The 13741-nt window shown below is 41.1% G+C and overlaps 1 protein-coding gene across 10 annotated transcripts in view; it reads right to left on the reverse strand.

Annotated features, from left to right (window-relative positions):
* Window positions 1–13741, reverse strand: part of ASPH (aspartate beta-hydroxylase) — a 222074-nt gene that overhangs the window by 150264 nt on the left and 58069 nt on the right. For 7 of the 10 annotated variants that reach the window (XM_060610597.2, XM_060610603.2, XM_060610599.2 and 4 more), the window contains one exon: window positions 566–658. In XM_060610597.2, the coding sequence (XP_060466580.1) occupies window positions 566–658 (93 nt within the window). Of the gene's footprint in view, window positions 1–565; window positions 659–10325; window positions 11864–13741 lie in introns of those variants that run through there. The other 3 variants (XM_060610607.2, XM_060610609.3, XM_060610605.2) reach the window with 2 other exon arrangements.

The following is a 13741-nucleotide window of genomic DNA, read 5'->3' on the forward strand; positions in this document are numbered from 1 at the left end:
TTGATTCACAGATTTTAGGAGTTTTCATTCTGTGGGTCATAGGTGCTTGGGTGACTTAAGGAGGTATTTAAATTAATCTGTGAGTTCATGTGGATGTAACTCCAGGCCTCACACACCATCGTATGGAGGTCTGGGAAGTCTCTGATGTAGAAAGGAGACTCCCGTATTACAAAGAATGGGAGCCCATAGGCCTCTTCTACTAGACCATGTGACAAACGGCAAAACTCGTGTAACACTACACGTCTAATGGTACTTTCATTTTAAGAAGTTCTGGAACTGGAATCAAGAAACCTAGCATTTAGTTCAGGATGTTCTGAACTGTGCCATCTCAGGCAAAAAGCACCCATCTGGGCCTTGGATTCTTGATCTCAAAAATTAAAACTGTCCTGAGTATTTTAGTAGAAAACATTAAGTTTACTGCAAAATCTCAGAAGAGAAGAAGAAAAAGTACTTCATTATTCCATAAACACTGTGACACAAATTATGGGTAAAACGATTCTGGAAACTGCACGCTGGACACCTGGCAGGCCGAGGCCCATCGGGTCAGATGTAGAGGTGAGCTTACCTGAACCCTCGGAAACCTGCTCCCCCAGCCAAGGGTATGGCTCAGCTTCTTCCGGTGGGACTGTTGGCTTTGAAGCAGATCTTTCTTTAAGGCCTGCATTTTTAGTCACAAAGTTAACTTAAGTTTTTTTTTTTTTTCGTTTGACATATTAAACCAGGAAAAACAATATTCTCAAACACTTCATCCATAGTACAAATAACTCAGTTTCCAAGACTTTACATACCACATGAAAATGTAGAAATGCTTAAAAACCCAAGTAGGAAAACAGTATGCTCTTTAACTTCACATGGGCCTTCAACATCTCTTTACCTAAGTTAACCTTTCATTTAAAAACAATAAAACAAAAAATCATTGCTTCAATGTTCACGAATCTCTTAAACAGTCATGTCTGAACTTGCCAAAAGAAGTTCAATAGTTCAAGCTCCTTGTGTTCAGAAATGATTAATGAATTGCTGCTTGAGCTCTGAATCCAGCAGTTAAGACAACTAAGCTACACTTGAACTTTGTTATTGGTTTGTATGCCATATTTTGACTTATGTATAATTTCTTGAAACCTATAGTTAAAAATGAGAACAAATCAGGCATAACTATTTACAACCTTCTAAAGGTACCATTTACAATCATACTATGCTATAAGGAGCTAAAAGATATGAAAACAAAGTTTTTTAATGTCTTAAGGAAAATAAAACATCAGGGTAAATTAACATGAGAGCTGATTTCAAAGTCAACACCAGTCTAAAATCTACCAGACCAAATTAATTCTTTGACATTTTATATGTGAAACATTAAAATAAGTCCTCAACTGAATACAACCCTTTAGAAAGCTAAACAGGGTTCAAGAGTCTGTCGATTCCACTTCCCAAATCCTGGCTCTTCACGACCCCCAGTGAGACTCTTGTACCAACAACTGTTCCTGGAGGAAGTGGGTTGTGAGTCTAGAGTGAAAAGGTCAGTACAGAATCGAGAGGCACTTTGCCAACGTTGAGCACTTCATACCACGTCTAATATACATCCGCTACTGTAGTCTGCTAAATTCTCAGTGTCTTTTACTTGCTTTTTGATCACACTTTTCCTTACTGTTCCCTTTTTATGTCTTTATTTTTCTCTCATGGACAAAAACACGATTCCCACCTTCTTCTCCCCAATCGTAAAGAGAACAAGACAGAGATACACAGGACTCTACCTCACCATTTATATTTGTTTGAGGTACTTATGTCCCATACTATTTACACGAAAAGCCTAAGGCTATTACAACAAACACCAACGGACACAGTTGTGTTCTACTTCTAACTATATAGGGACTTCTAACAAAGGGATAATACACAAGTAACCACGGATCCCAAACGTTCCACTTCGGGGCGTGGCGGGTAGAGATGAAGGCCTTGTTAGTAAAACACATCACGTTTCAAATTCCAAGTTCAGGACTGAAAACTCCCGTGCTCTTTCGCCTTTAAATAATCCATTCTTGCATCTCCCAACAGTAAATGGAACAGGTATGGAACTATTACTCATTGCTACGTTCTGCTGAATGAACAGGGTAAACCTTCAGAATCCTGTAACTTACCTTGGAACCCTGAGCACCTCAGAACATACCTGGCACGTAACAGGTGCCTGGTAAACAGCTCAGGGGCTGAACACACCCCACAGTGGGGCTGCTCTGCCGGTACCGATGACTGCAGACATCCTCTGTGGGACCAGGGCTCCTCAGCTACACTAGACAAGCGAAAGGTGGGAAAGGGGATCCGAAACAATTTCCTACTACTACCAGCAAGGAGATTCCTATCTGGGCTCTAGAACCCACTGCTGCAGAACCAGGGGCCTAATTTGCCCGGGACAGTCCCAGGTTAGTCTGTTGTGCTAGTGTAAGTATCTTGCCCTCAAGAGCATCTCACTTTGGATGGGAAATCACGGGTCATTCTTCACTGATCCTCTAGGTAGCAGGGTTTCAAATCGTGCTCCATGGGTTCGATAAGCAGGGAAATATTTCCCCACCAAACAACAGAGACTTAAACTGCCTGAAAGCCCCATTCTTATTGGATTTTGTGAAGTTTCATTTGAAAACAACTTATGATGTGAAAAGTGTTTGAAAACTACTAGCATTGCCAGTATTTAGCCATGAGGTTCTCCTCATTGTCAGCTTTCTCTACATCAACTGGAGTTATTTGTCTCTAAAATTGAAATGGTAAAACCACAGGAGAAAGCAAAAGCACATAACAAGAGAAAATACTGTGCAGTTTCCTTTTCTGCCCCAAGTGGCAGTTGAGTTCTAAATTTACCGATACCTGGTCACAGCTATTTTTCCAGAGGTGAAAGCAATGCAAAAATAAACAATATTGTAAACTTCAAAAAAAGCTGAGGATCAAATTAACACATATCCTTCCCCAGACCCCTAAAAAACTTTCTAAAAACAACAACAACAGCACACACTCTAGACTAATTATTACTTTGATAACTCATATGGAAGAATTAGCCATACAAGCTTTCATTTTGGTGTTTCCAGAAATTATACTGCCACCCAAATCCATTTTAGTCCACGAATGAGTGGCAGATACAGGTCTCATATAAGATTTCAGGTCTCATATAAGATTTTAAGGCAGAAAGTAAACAAAATATTAAACAAGAAAAAAATACACATATGGTCAATTCAGAATCAAAGGAAAGGTATTCAAACTGGATTTATTGTGAGGTACAAATGGCAAGGAGATCGCACTGAAATAAGTACTCAAAGTTACATTATGAAATGACTGTCATCAGTGTTGACGCTCCTGGGGCTGCAGACAACAAAACACGACTCACACTGGCTCGGGGGAGGAGGAAATTCACTATGTACTCTCAGGAGGAGCGCGGGGGTGAGCGGGCTTGCTCTGGGCGCTGGCTGGCTTCACCCTCCCACCGCCGGTCGGGGCTTCCCCCGCGGCAAGCTTCTCTCTCGGACCCCAGGGTGTCCAGAAGCAAAGACCCACCTCTTGCTCTGCCTCTCTGGGGCTTGAGGAAATCTTTCCTAGAAGCTGAAACTTCCAGCAGTCTTCTCCTTCCACTTAACAGTCAAACCAGAACCCACGTCCATTCCCACGCTGGCAAGAGTGACAGGACGGCCGTGGCACCCGCGAGTAACTATCTAGCTGCAAGTAACCACACCAGCCCCTGCACAATTTGAAAAAGCAACTGTTTCCCTTAAAAGACACCTCGTTTTCAGTTCTTCGGGCACATCAGAAAAATTAGGAAATAAAAAAGTGCCTGCATTTATTAAACATGTAATTTTCCTACAATTGTCATTCAAAATGGAAGCTATTAAAGGTGACGTGAGCGCTTTAAATCAAGCATTCATAGCAAATTTGATTATGTGACAGTTACCTTAGCCCAACATTCGCTTACTTCATTCCCTGCTACCCCAGTACACCTGACAGCAATGGGAAATGTGTATTTTCTTCCCATAAATACGCTAACAGTTTAAAACTTACTAAGTTGCATATGGCCTTCGTTCATTCATTCAACAATTATTTGGCACCTACTGATGCAAGGCACTGTTCTACAGAAAATGAGAACTGAAAAGCCCTACCTCTTACAGGGAGGGAACGATTTAAAAAATAAGAAACATGAAATATTTAGAACATATTAGATGGGGGAAGGCAGGGGGCAGGGAGTGCCAGGCCATCAGGGAGAGGAGGAAGGCTATCTCCAGCGAACTGATGAGGAAAGGACTCGTTGATAAAATGTGAACAGATTCCTGAAGGCAGCCAGGGACGTGGCCCTGTGACTCCCACTGGGGGAGAGTACTCCAGATGAGGCTCTGGACCAGCGAGTACAAATTCCTCGGCTGGGGGTGAGGGGTGTGTGTGCAAGATGCTGGCAGTGGGGAAGAGCCATGGGGCCCATGCAGCTAGAGAGGAGTGAGGGTGTGCGAATCCGAAAGGCCCTGGGGCCACCGGATCGTGGAGCTATTCACATTGACTGAAAACGAAGGATTCGTTTTTTGTGAAGAATTCTACACAAACCACTTCCTCGGCAAAATGTGGGAAAGAAAGAACCACAAATAGTGTTGTGCTTCATAGGACTTCAGGCACTTAGCCCATAAAAGCTAAGACATTTTAAAAAACTGGTTTATCGGGGTGCCTGGGTGGCTCAGTCGGTTGAGCGTCGGACTTCGGCTGAGGTCATGATCTCGAAGTTCGTGAGTTCGAGCCCCGCATCGGGCTCTGTGCTAACAGCTCAGAGCCTGGAGCCTTCTGATTCTGTCTCCCTCTTTCTCTGCCTCTCCCCCGCTCATGCTCTGTCTCTGTCTCAAAAATAAAGATAAACATTAAAAAAAAATTTTTTTTAATAAAAAAATAAAAAACTGATTTATCAATCTCTGGAGTATGATTCAGTAGTGCACAGACTGAAGGAAATTTTGGTCTCACCGACCCAGGTTACACCAGCTGCCGTTATTCAAGGGGAAGAGCTCAGAACTGCTGCTTCTTTAAACACAAGTAGGCTAATAGTATAAATCAATATATCCCAGGAATAATCCTAACAGGTACAGGAACATGAGAAATACTCCGGAAAATCAACAAGCCAGAAAGATGCACATACTGATTGACCGTGCTAATTGTCGCTGTTGCTCCTGGCTTCTGTAATCAGCAAACACAGATCTTAGCAGGCATCCCAACCTCAGCCCCATCAAAATTCTGACACTGCCAGAAACCAGAAGAGCTGCCCCACGATATACAGTAAGAGCCATTCCAGATTCAACGCATCTTCACACGACTCAAGATAGAGACAAGATTGCAGGGACAGGATGACCTACACCTCGAAAGAATAAAACTGCCGAAAGGGTTGCAAAGAGCCTGGGTTTCAGGGCCACTGAAGGGTCTCCACAAAGGCTGGAACGGAGTGGACTCACGTTAACACCTGCAACGCGAGATGGCCCCAGGAGCTCGGGTTTGTGAATCAAGAGGGCTGTCGCTTGTTTCCACTGGAATCCCATCCTGGGCACATTCCCACCGACAGGACTGGGTTTCCCCAAGTGTGTAAAGGGAACACAACTACCTCCTCAGAAGGGTTTTAAGAATTAAAGGAGATAATTTAAAACCAGCAAATACACATACATTTTTTTCCACAAATTAATTTCTCCCTTCATTTCTTCTAAAAAAGTAAATTTACCGGGGTATCTGGGGGGCTCAGCCGGATAAGCATCTGACTCTCGATTCCGGCTTAGGTCTATGATCCCACGGTTTGTGGGTCAAGCCGCGCATCGGGTTCTGTGCTATCAGCAGAGAGCCTGCTTGGGAGTCCCCCCCCTCTCTGCCCCTCCTTTACACTCTCTCAAAAAATAAATAAACCAAAAAAAAAAAAAAAAAAAGAAAGCGTATTTACCATCTTCCCTGCACACACGCACACAACATGAACACAGCCATCAGCAATTTCCAAGGTGGTTAAAGCCTACTGCAATTACTGCAGAAATGCCTAAGTTTTTCTTTAAAAATTTTTTTTTTAATATTAGTCACCAGTATATACAGATCTGAAATATTTTTAAATGATCTGTGTTTTAGATGCTCATCATCCAATAAACACACATTGAATGCCTGTTATTCTCAGCCACTACTCTGCTAGGTACTGGGCATAAATCAGGCTGGTAGAAAGCAAAATCCAGGAATGAAGTAAAGTAAGGAGCACGGCAAAGGGAAGACACACAGTCCCACCGCCTGGGAGGATCACAGAAGAAGTCAGTGTAGACGTGATGACTCAGCTGGATCCTGCAGCAGAGGTGGAAGGTGGCCTGCCACCGAGGCGGGAACACATTCTAGGCGAGGCGAAGAGCGGGCAGTGGTGGCGACAGCTGGCTCCAGCTGCACTATTTTCTTTCTCAGCCCCTTGTTTATTTCACGTTTCACCCCAGGGATGGCAGTCCCCTCGTCACCTATATCCCTGGTGCCTGGCACAGCCTGCTATGCTGCAGGCACTCAGATTATTTGTTGAATGAATCAATAAATGCAAAAGAGAGATGACAGAGCAAATGGCTATTTATACCATTGTCACAAGGGACACAAAAGCTTTGTATGTCTTCCTCTAACCTCTTGGGAAACAAGAGAAGTAATGCTTGAGGCCAAGGAAGAAGTAAATGACAGAACTCTATGAGGTACGGATGCTAATACAGAGTGATAAATACTCACAAAGTGAAATCAAATGAGGTATGAAATGAGAACAAAGAAAAGTAGGTAACGTCATGCTGTGCAGGGCTTACAAGATTGAAGCTTTTGCGACAACTGGTTTCTCTATGTAAAAATGATGTCCAAACCGGTAATAAACATCTAGGTCACGTGGTTTTATCTTCAGGCAAACAGAGGCGGGAGGACAAGAGGCTGGAGGCTGTCACTGGGTATTTTTTCAGATTACCCCAAACAAGATTTCCATGAGCAAAACGCTTACAGATCTGCTGCACAACACCCCTCCCTTCAGTTTCCTAAGAACAAAAACTTTCTCTTCAGCTAGAACCTGGGGGAAATGAAATGCACAACGTGCCAGCTCTTTATGCATATGCAATACCAGCTAGTTCTCACAGCCACCTGAAGGAAAGGTTTTATCTTCAGTTCACAAATGAGGAAACCCAGTATTTCCAAGGTGCATTTTATAGTGAAACAATCCAAGTTATCGATCTGGAGAATTGTCACCAATGGAGAATTATTCCAGGAGAGGGGAATAGTGGAGGACAGAGGAGAAAGGAACCAAAGCCAGGAGATGTAGTCCAAGCCATCAGACCCATTTCACAGAAAATGACTCTACAGTTAAAACAGTTAAAATTGAAAATCATACTTGTGTATGACCTTTATCTGTTCTTTTAGTGGAAGTGCATATAGGGAGTCCTTATTATTCACATGATCACTATGAGACCCTGAAGGGACGGAGTTGTATGACTAAGGAGGTCATAACACTGTACAATATTTCCTACGAATCAGTTACTTACAGAATTAATCCTCCTGGATTAATTCAATCATTCATGCTCATACCAATTTCTTTATCAATCTCTCCCTGACTGTGCAACGTTGAGAAGACAGTACATACACAATGCAAATCACCCACAAAGTAAAGCTGAAAATCTTGTAAAAAAAACTAGTCGGATTTCAAAAAGTTGGTTACAAATGATGTTAGCAAAAATGAAAATTCACACACAAAGTCCTTAACAAATGAGGCAGACATTATTGTGATGTCACAATACGTGAAGAAAAAAAATCAATGATGATAAAGTGTTTCAAAAAAAGGAGTCTGAGTATTGAAGACTAAAAAAGATCCTTGGAATACTGATAGGCTCTCAAATATTTCTGTAAAACTGGCCATCTTTACCTTTATAGCGATTGTGACACTCACACGTGAAATACTATCATACGATGTTTGGAAAAATGTGCCAGGAATGTCATTTTTTGAAATTTGAAGTATCATCTCATAGTGTAATTTAAACAGAAATTTTGTTTGTGATATGACAAAATAAACTTACTTTCTTAGTATCTCATTTTCACTCTTCAGGGGTTCTTCTGGCTCCCAGGTACTTTGCATTAGGAAATTTTTGTCCCTATGTTTAGGCGGCTTTTTAAAAAGGACAACCTTTCTAGTTTTAATTACCCTTAGATAATATGAAGCAGCAGAAAATAGAAATAACTACACACCAAATTTTAAGATGAGTGAAACTGAGAGTGCAAGCACCGTTTTAAGCCCATTAAAAGCTTCTCCCACATGAAAGTTTCAGGTGAATGGTGAGGGCCAATGCAGCTGGGTGAAGTGTGACCTCAGCTTCAGAAAATTCAGTTGCAGCCTTTATTTGCTGAACAAAAGGGAAGGAAAGAAAAAAGAGTAAAGAAAATAAATCCATCCCCAGCTCACAAAAGCTCTCGAAATATATTGAAATGCATTCAGTAGAGACATTTCCATTTAATTCTTGAGCTGATATGCAAAGGAAAGCTATAGCAGAAGATATTTTTTTTATTAAAAAAATTTTTTTTAAGTTTATTTACTTTTGACAGAGACAGAGTGTGAGCATGAGGTGGGGAGGGGCAGAGAGAGAGAGGGAGGCACAAAATCCGAAGCAGGCTCCAGGCTCCGAGCCGTCAGCACAGAGCCTGCCGCAAAGGCTCGAACTCATGAACCGTGAGATCATGACCTGGGCCAAAGTCAGACGCTTAACCGACTGAGCCACCCAGGTGCCCCAGACGCAAGATATTTCTAAGCGCTTTACTGAAGAGCAACAGGTAACGTGAACACACTCATGTTGATTAGGTTATTCTAAGACTTTTTTCCCCACTCACGTTCTTAGACTTCAGCATTTATATACTTTATCCTGTATCACTTTTGTCCTTCAAAACCCAAGGTAGAAATTATTAGAATGCTCTCAGTAAATGCAAATGTAATGACCAGCCCTTCTCCAAGGAAGGGGGAAAAAAAAACCAAAACACCAATCTGTAGAAAAATTAACACTTAAAATTTGGGACATAAATTTAAAAAATCAATCCATTTATCTTAGCAGCATGATCTAACATCAAGATATGTTTTCAAGATGGTGTAACCTTTATGTGTGTGATGAGTATCTGTTTTGCTTCTTGTTCTGCTCAGTGCGCAGTTGGAGTGTCCCTCTTCTCCTCCCAGACACCCTCTATCCTGGGGGAAACATTTCATAGGGTTTCAGCAGGACCCAACCCAACCCCCAGCCACAGCTTTGTGCACAGGAGCCAGCCTGGGAGGACTAATCCCCGACTACAGGAATGGTCACAAACGGTCACCAGGTCTAACCAGGCCCGGCTGCAATTCTTCCGGACTTTCCTCCCAAGCCATTTCAGAAAACTTGCTCTCTGCACTAGGACTGCGCAACTAGAAAGATGCGTCTGGAGCTTTCTGAGGGCCGTCTTCTTCATCAAATCGTAGCTACTCTATATAGAATAAAGTCCAGGGGGGCGCCTGTATGGTTCAGTCGGTTAAGCGTCCGGCATCAGCTCAGGTCATGATCTCTCAGTTTGTGAGTCTGAACCCCGCGTCGGGCTCTGTGCTGACAGCTCAGAGCCTAGAGCCTGGTTCTGACTCTGTGTCTCCCTCTCTCTCTGCCCCTCCACCTCTCTCTCTCTATCTCTCTCAAAAATAAATCAACATTAAAAAAAAAATTAGAATAAAGTCCAGGAAAAGCATCAGCAGAGCTAAGACTCGAGACAAAAGCTAGGAAGCAACAGGTCTGATGATAGGTCTGTATTTGGGATCTATTCACCTGAAGCCAGCCCCTGAATCCACCAACCAGATGAGTCATAAAATGCCCTGTGTGGCTTACGATGTTCCGGGAATCGATAAAAACAATGAAACCCTCACTACAATTTCTTTGGGCCGTAGTCCTTGAACAAGAAAATAATAGGACTGGATTAGCTACAGCAGGTATTCTCTAGGATTTCCCCCTCGCTGTGTACTTCTGTCAGTGGGAATTTCTGTCAACTAAATGTCCAAGTGGTTGATTTTAAGCAGGAAAGGTGCAAGTATACAAGAAAAAGGTGCACAGTATTTTTGGAAACACTTGCACTGATGCTTATTCATGTTTTATTTGAAATGTCTTCCATTAGGTCAAATTCTCTGGTTTTCAGCTCTTCATAGACAAAGTTGAAGAATTATTAAAAAAAAAAAAAATAAAACCTTTGTGGCAGCACTTTTGATTCTGTTACAACAAATCAGATTGCTCTTCTCTAATTCATAACTGAATCTCACCAGCGGTTACAATTAAAGATTTAAGACTTCACGCACAGGACAGCACAAACCATTTGTAGAAATGTACTCTTACTGAAATTTCATTTTATTAAATATTTTCTGATTAACAAAGTTCTGACCTCTAGTTAGATCTCAAATTTGCAGCTCCTCACAAACGGTAAACAATGATACAATCAAACATGGAAAATGTATGCCGTGTTCCACCAAAATAACTATAAAACCGTGTGACATAAAATGAAAGTATATCCTAATTTGAAACACGTAGTCTTTTCGTAACTCTTCTGGGTCTGTAAAGACACCATAAATAAAAGCGCTCTAAAATTGGTCTTCTAAATCAAGTTCCTTCTTTTATTCACAAGTGTATCCAGAGTTCTTAGAGCAGTGTATGGGGCACACCAGAAGCACTAAGTATTGACTGGGTGACAAAAGAAGGCGGGCAGGACTGGCAGGAAGAGAAGAGGTTGAGGAGTGAGGAGGCACGGAGGGATGAGGGAGGCAGGAAAAGAGCCAAAAAAGACTGAGGAGGAGAGACCTGAAAGGAGGGAAAGGGGAGGAGAAGGGAAAGGAGAATCCAGGGAAGAGCCTGAGGAGGGGGCAGCCCCCCCGAAAACAGGGGGTGGGTGGGTGGGGGTGGGCGCCTGGGAAGAGGACTCGGGGGGTTGCCACAGGAGCCTGAGGGGAGGGGTGGAGAGGTCAGGAAGGAGAAAGGAAGTGGAGAAGGAGAAGGGCAGGTGAAGAAGAAAGGAAAACAGGGAAGCCAGAAGGGAAACGAGGAAAGAAGACAAAGAATGACGGGAGAAAAGAAGGAAGGGAGAAAAGATGCTCCTACCTGAGCATCTGTCATAACTGAAGGCCACTTGGCATGTACGTACTATGCAAAATCTTAACGTTCTTACTCAACTCCCATGAAAGTATTCAGTCGATTAATAAATTCACTACAATTCATATTATATACAATTTATCTGGATACATGATCAATAAATTAATAAAAACAGAAGCTATTACATCACATTTTTATTACACGGTTTTTACAAGCTTCATCTTTTAAATTGAGAAGCATGAGACAGTGTCTCTAAATTTCAAACAACTTCCTTACTGAGCACCAACAAATAAACTCAACGGCGATGGGACACATCTTCCCCAACCGGTGCAATACTAAATTTTCCAGGCCCTTTAGCAGCAAGTGACGATGAGATTACCATTTCCTGGGATGATGACATTACAGCTCTTAGTTCTTCCTTTTCTGGTTATTTCCCTTTGCCAAGTGTGCATGTTTGCTAGAACTCCTACCTTCCTTCACGTCATCTTTGTCTCTGGATGCCATTTTACCAGAAGTATCCTTTATAGTTGTCGATTTTTTCCTACTTTCCTTGGCTTTAGCACTTTTGTCTAGGCCCACATTCTCCTTCTCTCTGGGCTTTTTACCCTTAGGAGACTCTTTCCTGGATATATCTGCATCGGTAATTTTCTTAGCCTTCCGGTCATCCTCCTTTTCTTTCTTCCCCTTTTTTCTCTCTTCGCTCTTACTCTCCTTCCTTGACTCGGGTTTCTCTTTTTCCTTCTTGGGCTCTTCCTTAGTGAGTTCTTTAACTTTCAGGTTTTCCAATCAAAGGAAAGAAAGTTTATTGAACGCATCTCTTAATTCACAAAACAGTAACTTAGTGCAAACGTATGCTCTTTATCTCTCCACACACATGAAATGTTCATTCAGAAAGTGCTTTAATCCTCTAGTTTTCAATCGGCTAAAAACAGATGCAAACCTCTACAAAGTATCCACTATCAAAAAAATGCCAGAAACTTGCCATCCTATTTTTCCAGTGGGAAGTTATGACTTAAGATAAGACTAACATGCAAGATTATTAAAATCGAGTCCATCCATAAAGGCAGTACTTTGCACAAAGGGTTAGCAACTCCCATTTCACAACTGTAATGACATAATTAAAGGAACACGGCAGCATTACAAAAAAAATGTCCGTAACGTGCAAGTATTCATACGAAGAGAATTTTAAAACTTTTAGTTCTAACAAAAAGTGATGCCCTTAAAATATTTGTGCTTACGAGCCTTGAAAATATAATGCACCAATGGAAAAAGTAAATGCCATTTAATTTTCTTAGCTAAGAAAAAAAACCCCATATTCATGAGTATGAAATTTTAAGTTCATCACTTACAGTGCTTAAAATGACAAGTAGAATTTTTCGCCTGCTTATATTCAACATTATGAGATCAGTATTCCTTTAAATATGTTTTCTTGTTAATCTATGTAAAGCTGCTCAAGCCAACATGTTGTCCATCCATGCTCACAGGCGAGAGAGCAAATAAATGGAACATACAGGTAATTCCAAATTTCATCTAAAACCAACCCGCTTTCACCCTGTTTTACATGAAGTGTAACAGAGCTGCTTCTCTCTCTCTCATTAGGAAATTTTAGCTTCTCACTCTCTCGTTAGGAAATCTTAAGAGAAGCAAGGTGCTTACTGTATTATACAGCATGTAAACAGAAACAAAGAAAATGAAAGATTTCCTTTAATAAGATGTGGAGATGTTTTTGCCCATCAAAATTCATATAGCACAAAATGTTACTCAATTCTTCCTGAAAATCTTGTCAAAACCTTCTAAAAATACAGAATAACATTCATAAAGAATCAACTGTCCAAATCCTCACCTACTTCAACGCTGTTTGTAGAGTAACAGACATAATGTCACTGCACGAACACACGTGCACTGCTCTCAGATCTGGTTCTGCACTTGTTACAGCATTAAATCCTTACTGCTGGATTTGCCTCTTCAGTTCGAGAAGTACAAACTATACTTTATTGGGTACTTATTTCCTAATTACTGACATAAGAATAAAATGGCAATAATTTTTCTCTTCCTGGGAATTATTCAGGTGGAATACGAAGTGAAAAACGTTTCAAATTCCCTAATCTTAAAATTAAAATACAAACTGCAAAACCCTGCAAGTCACATAGTCAAAGTCTCACCTGTTAATGTTTTACCAAAAAACAAAAAAACAAACTAAAAACACTAGAGGCCAAGCACTTGAACATGAAAGAATATTGCAAGTTTGTAAAGGAAAACCATGCACTGCTCCCATGCCCCTGTCCTTAAAGGACATATATGTCCTATATTTATATTTACTTTTGTGTTTATATTTATATTTACATTTATTATTTATATTCATATATATTTATATGTGAACAAGAGAAACCACAGGGATATAAATAAAATCAGGCTGTAATAATAAGCTGTTAGCCTACATATAATGGTTGGCAAGTCTACTAATTTTTAAGGAATTAAAATATGAAAAGACAACAAATTCTATAGCAATGAAATACAGACCTCCAGATTATAAATCTATGTTTTCATTTCATTGAAAACTAGAAGTTTGCTCACACTCTCTCTGATTATGCTCTAAGATACAATGTCATCCGAGCTTTTGAAGAAATGAAATCCATCAGTGGAGAATT

The sequence above is a fragment of the Panthera onca genome, chromosome F2, assembly GCF_046562875.1.
Source record: "Panthera onca isolate mPanOnc1 chromosome F2, mPanOnc1 haplotype 2, whole genome shotgun sequence".
Lineage (NCBI taxonomy): Eukaryota > Metazoa > Chordata > Mammalia > Carnivora > Felidae > Panthera > Panthera onca.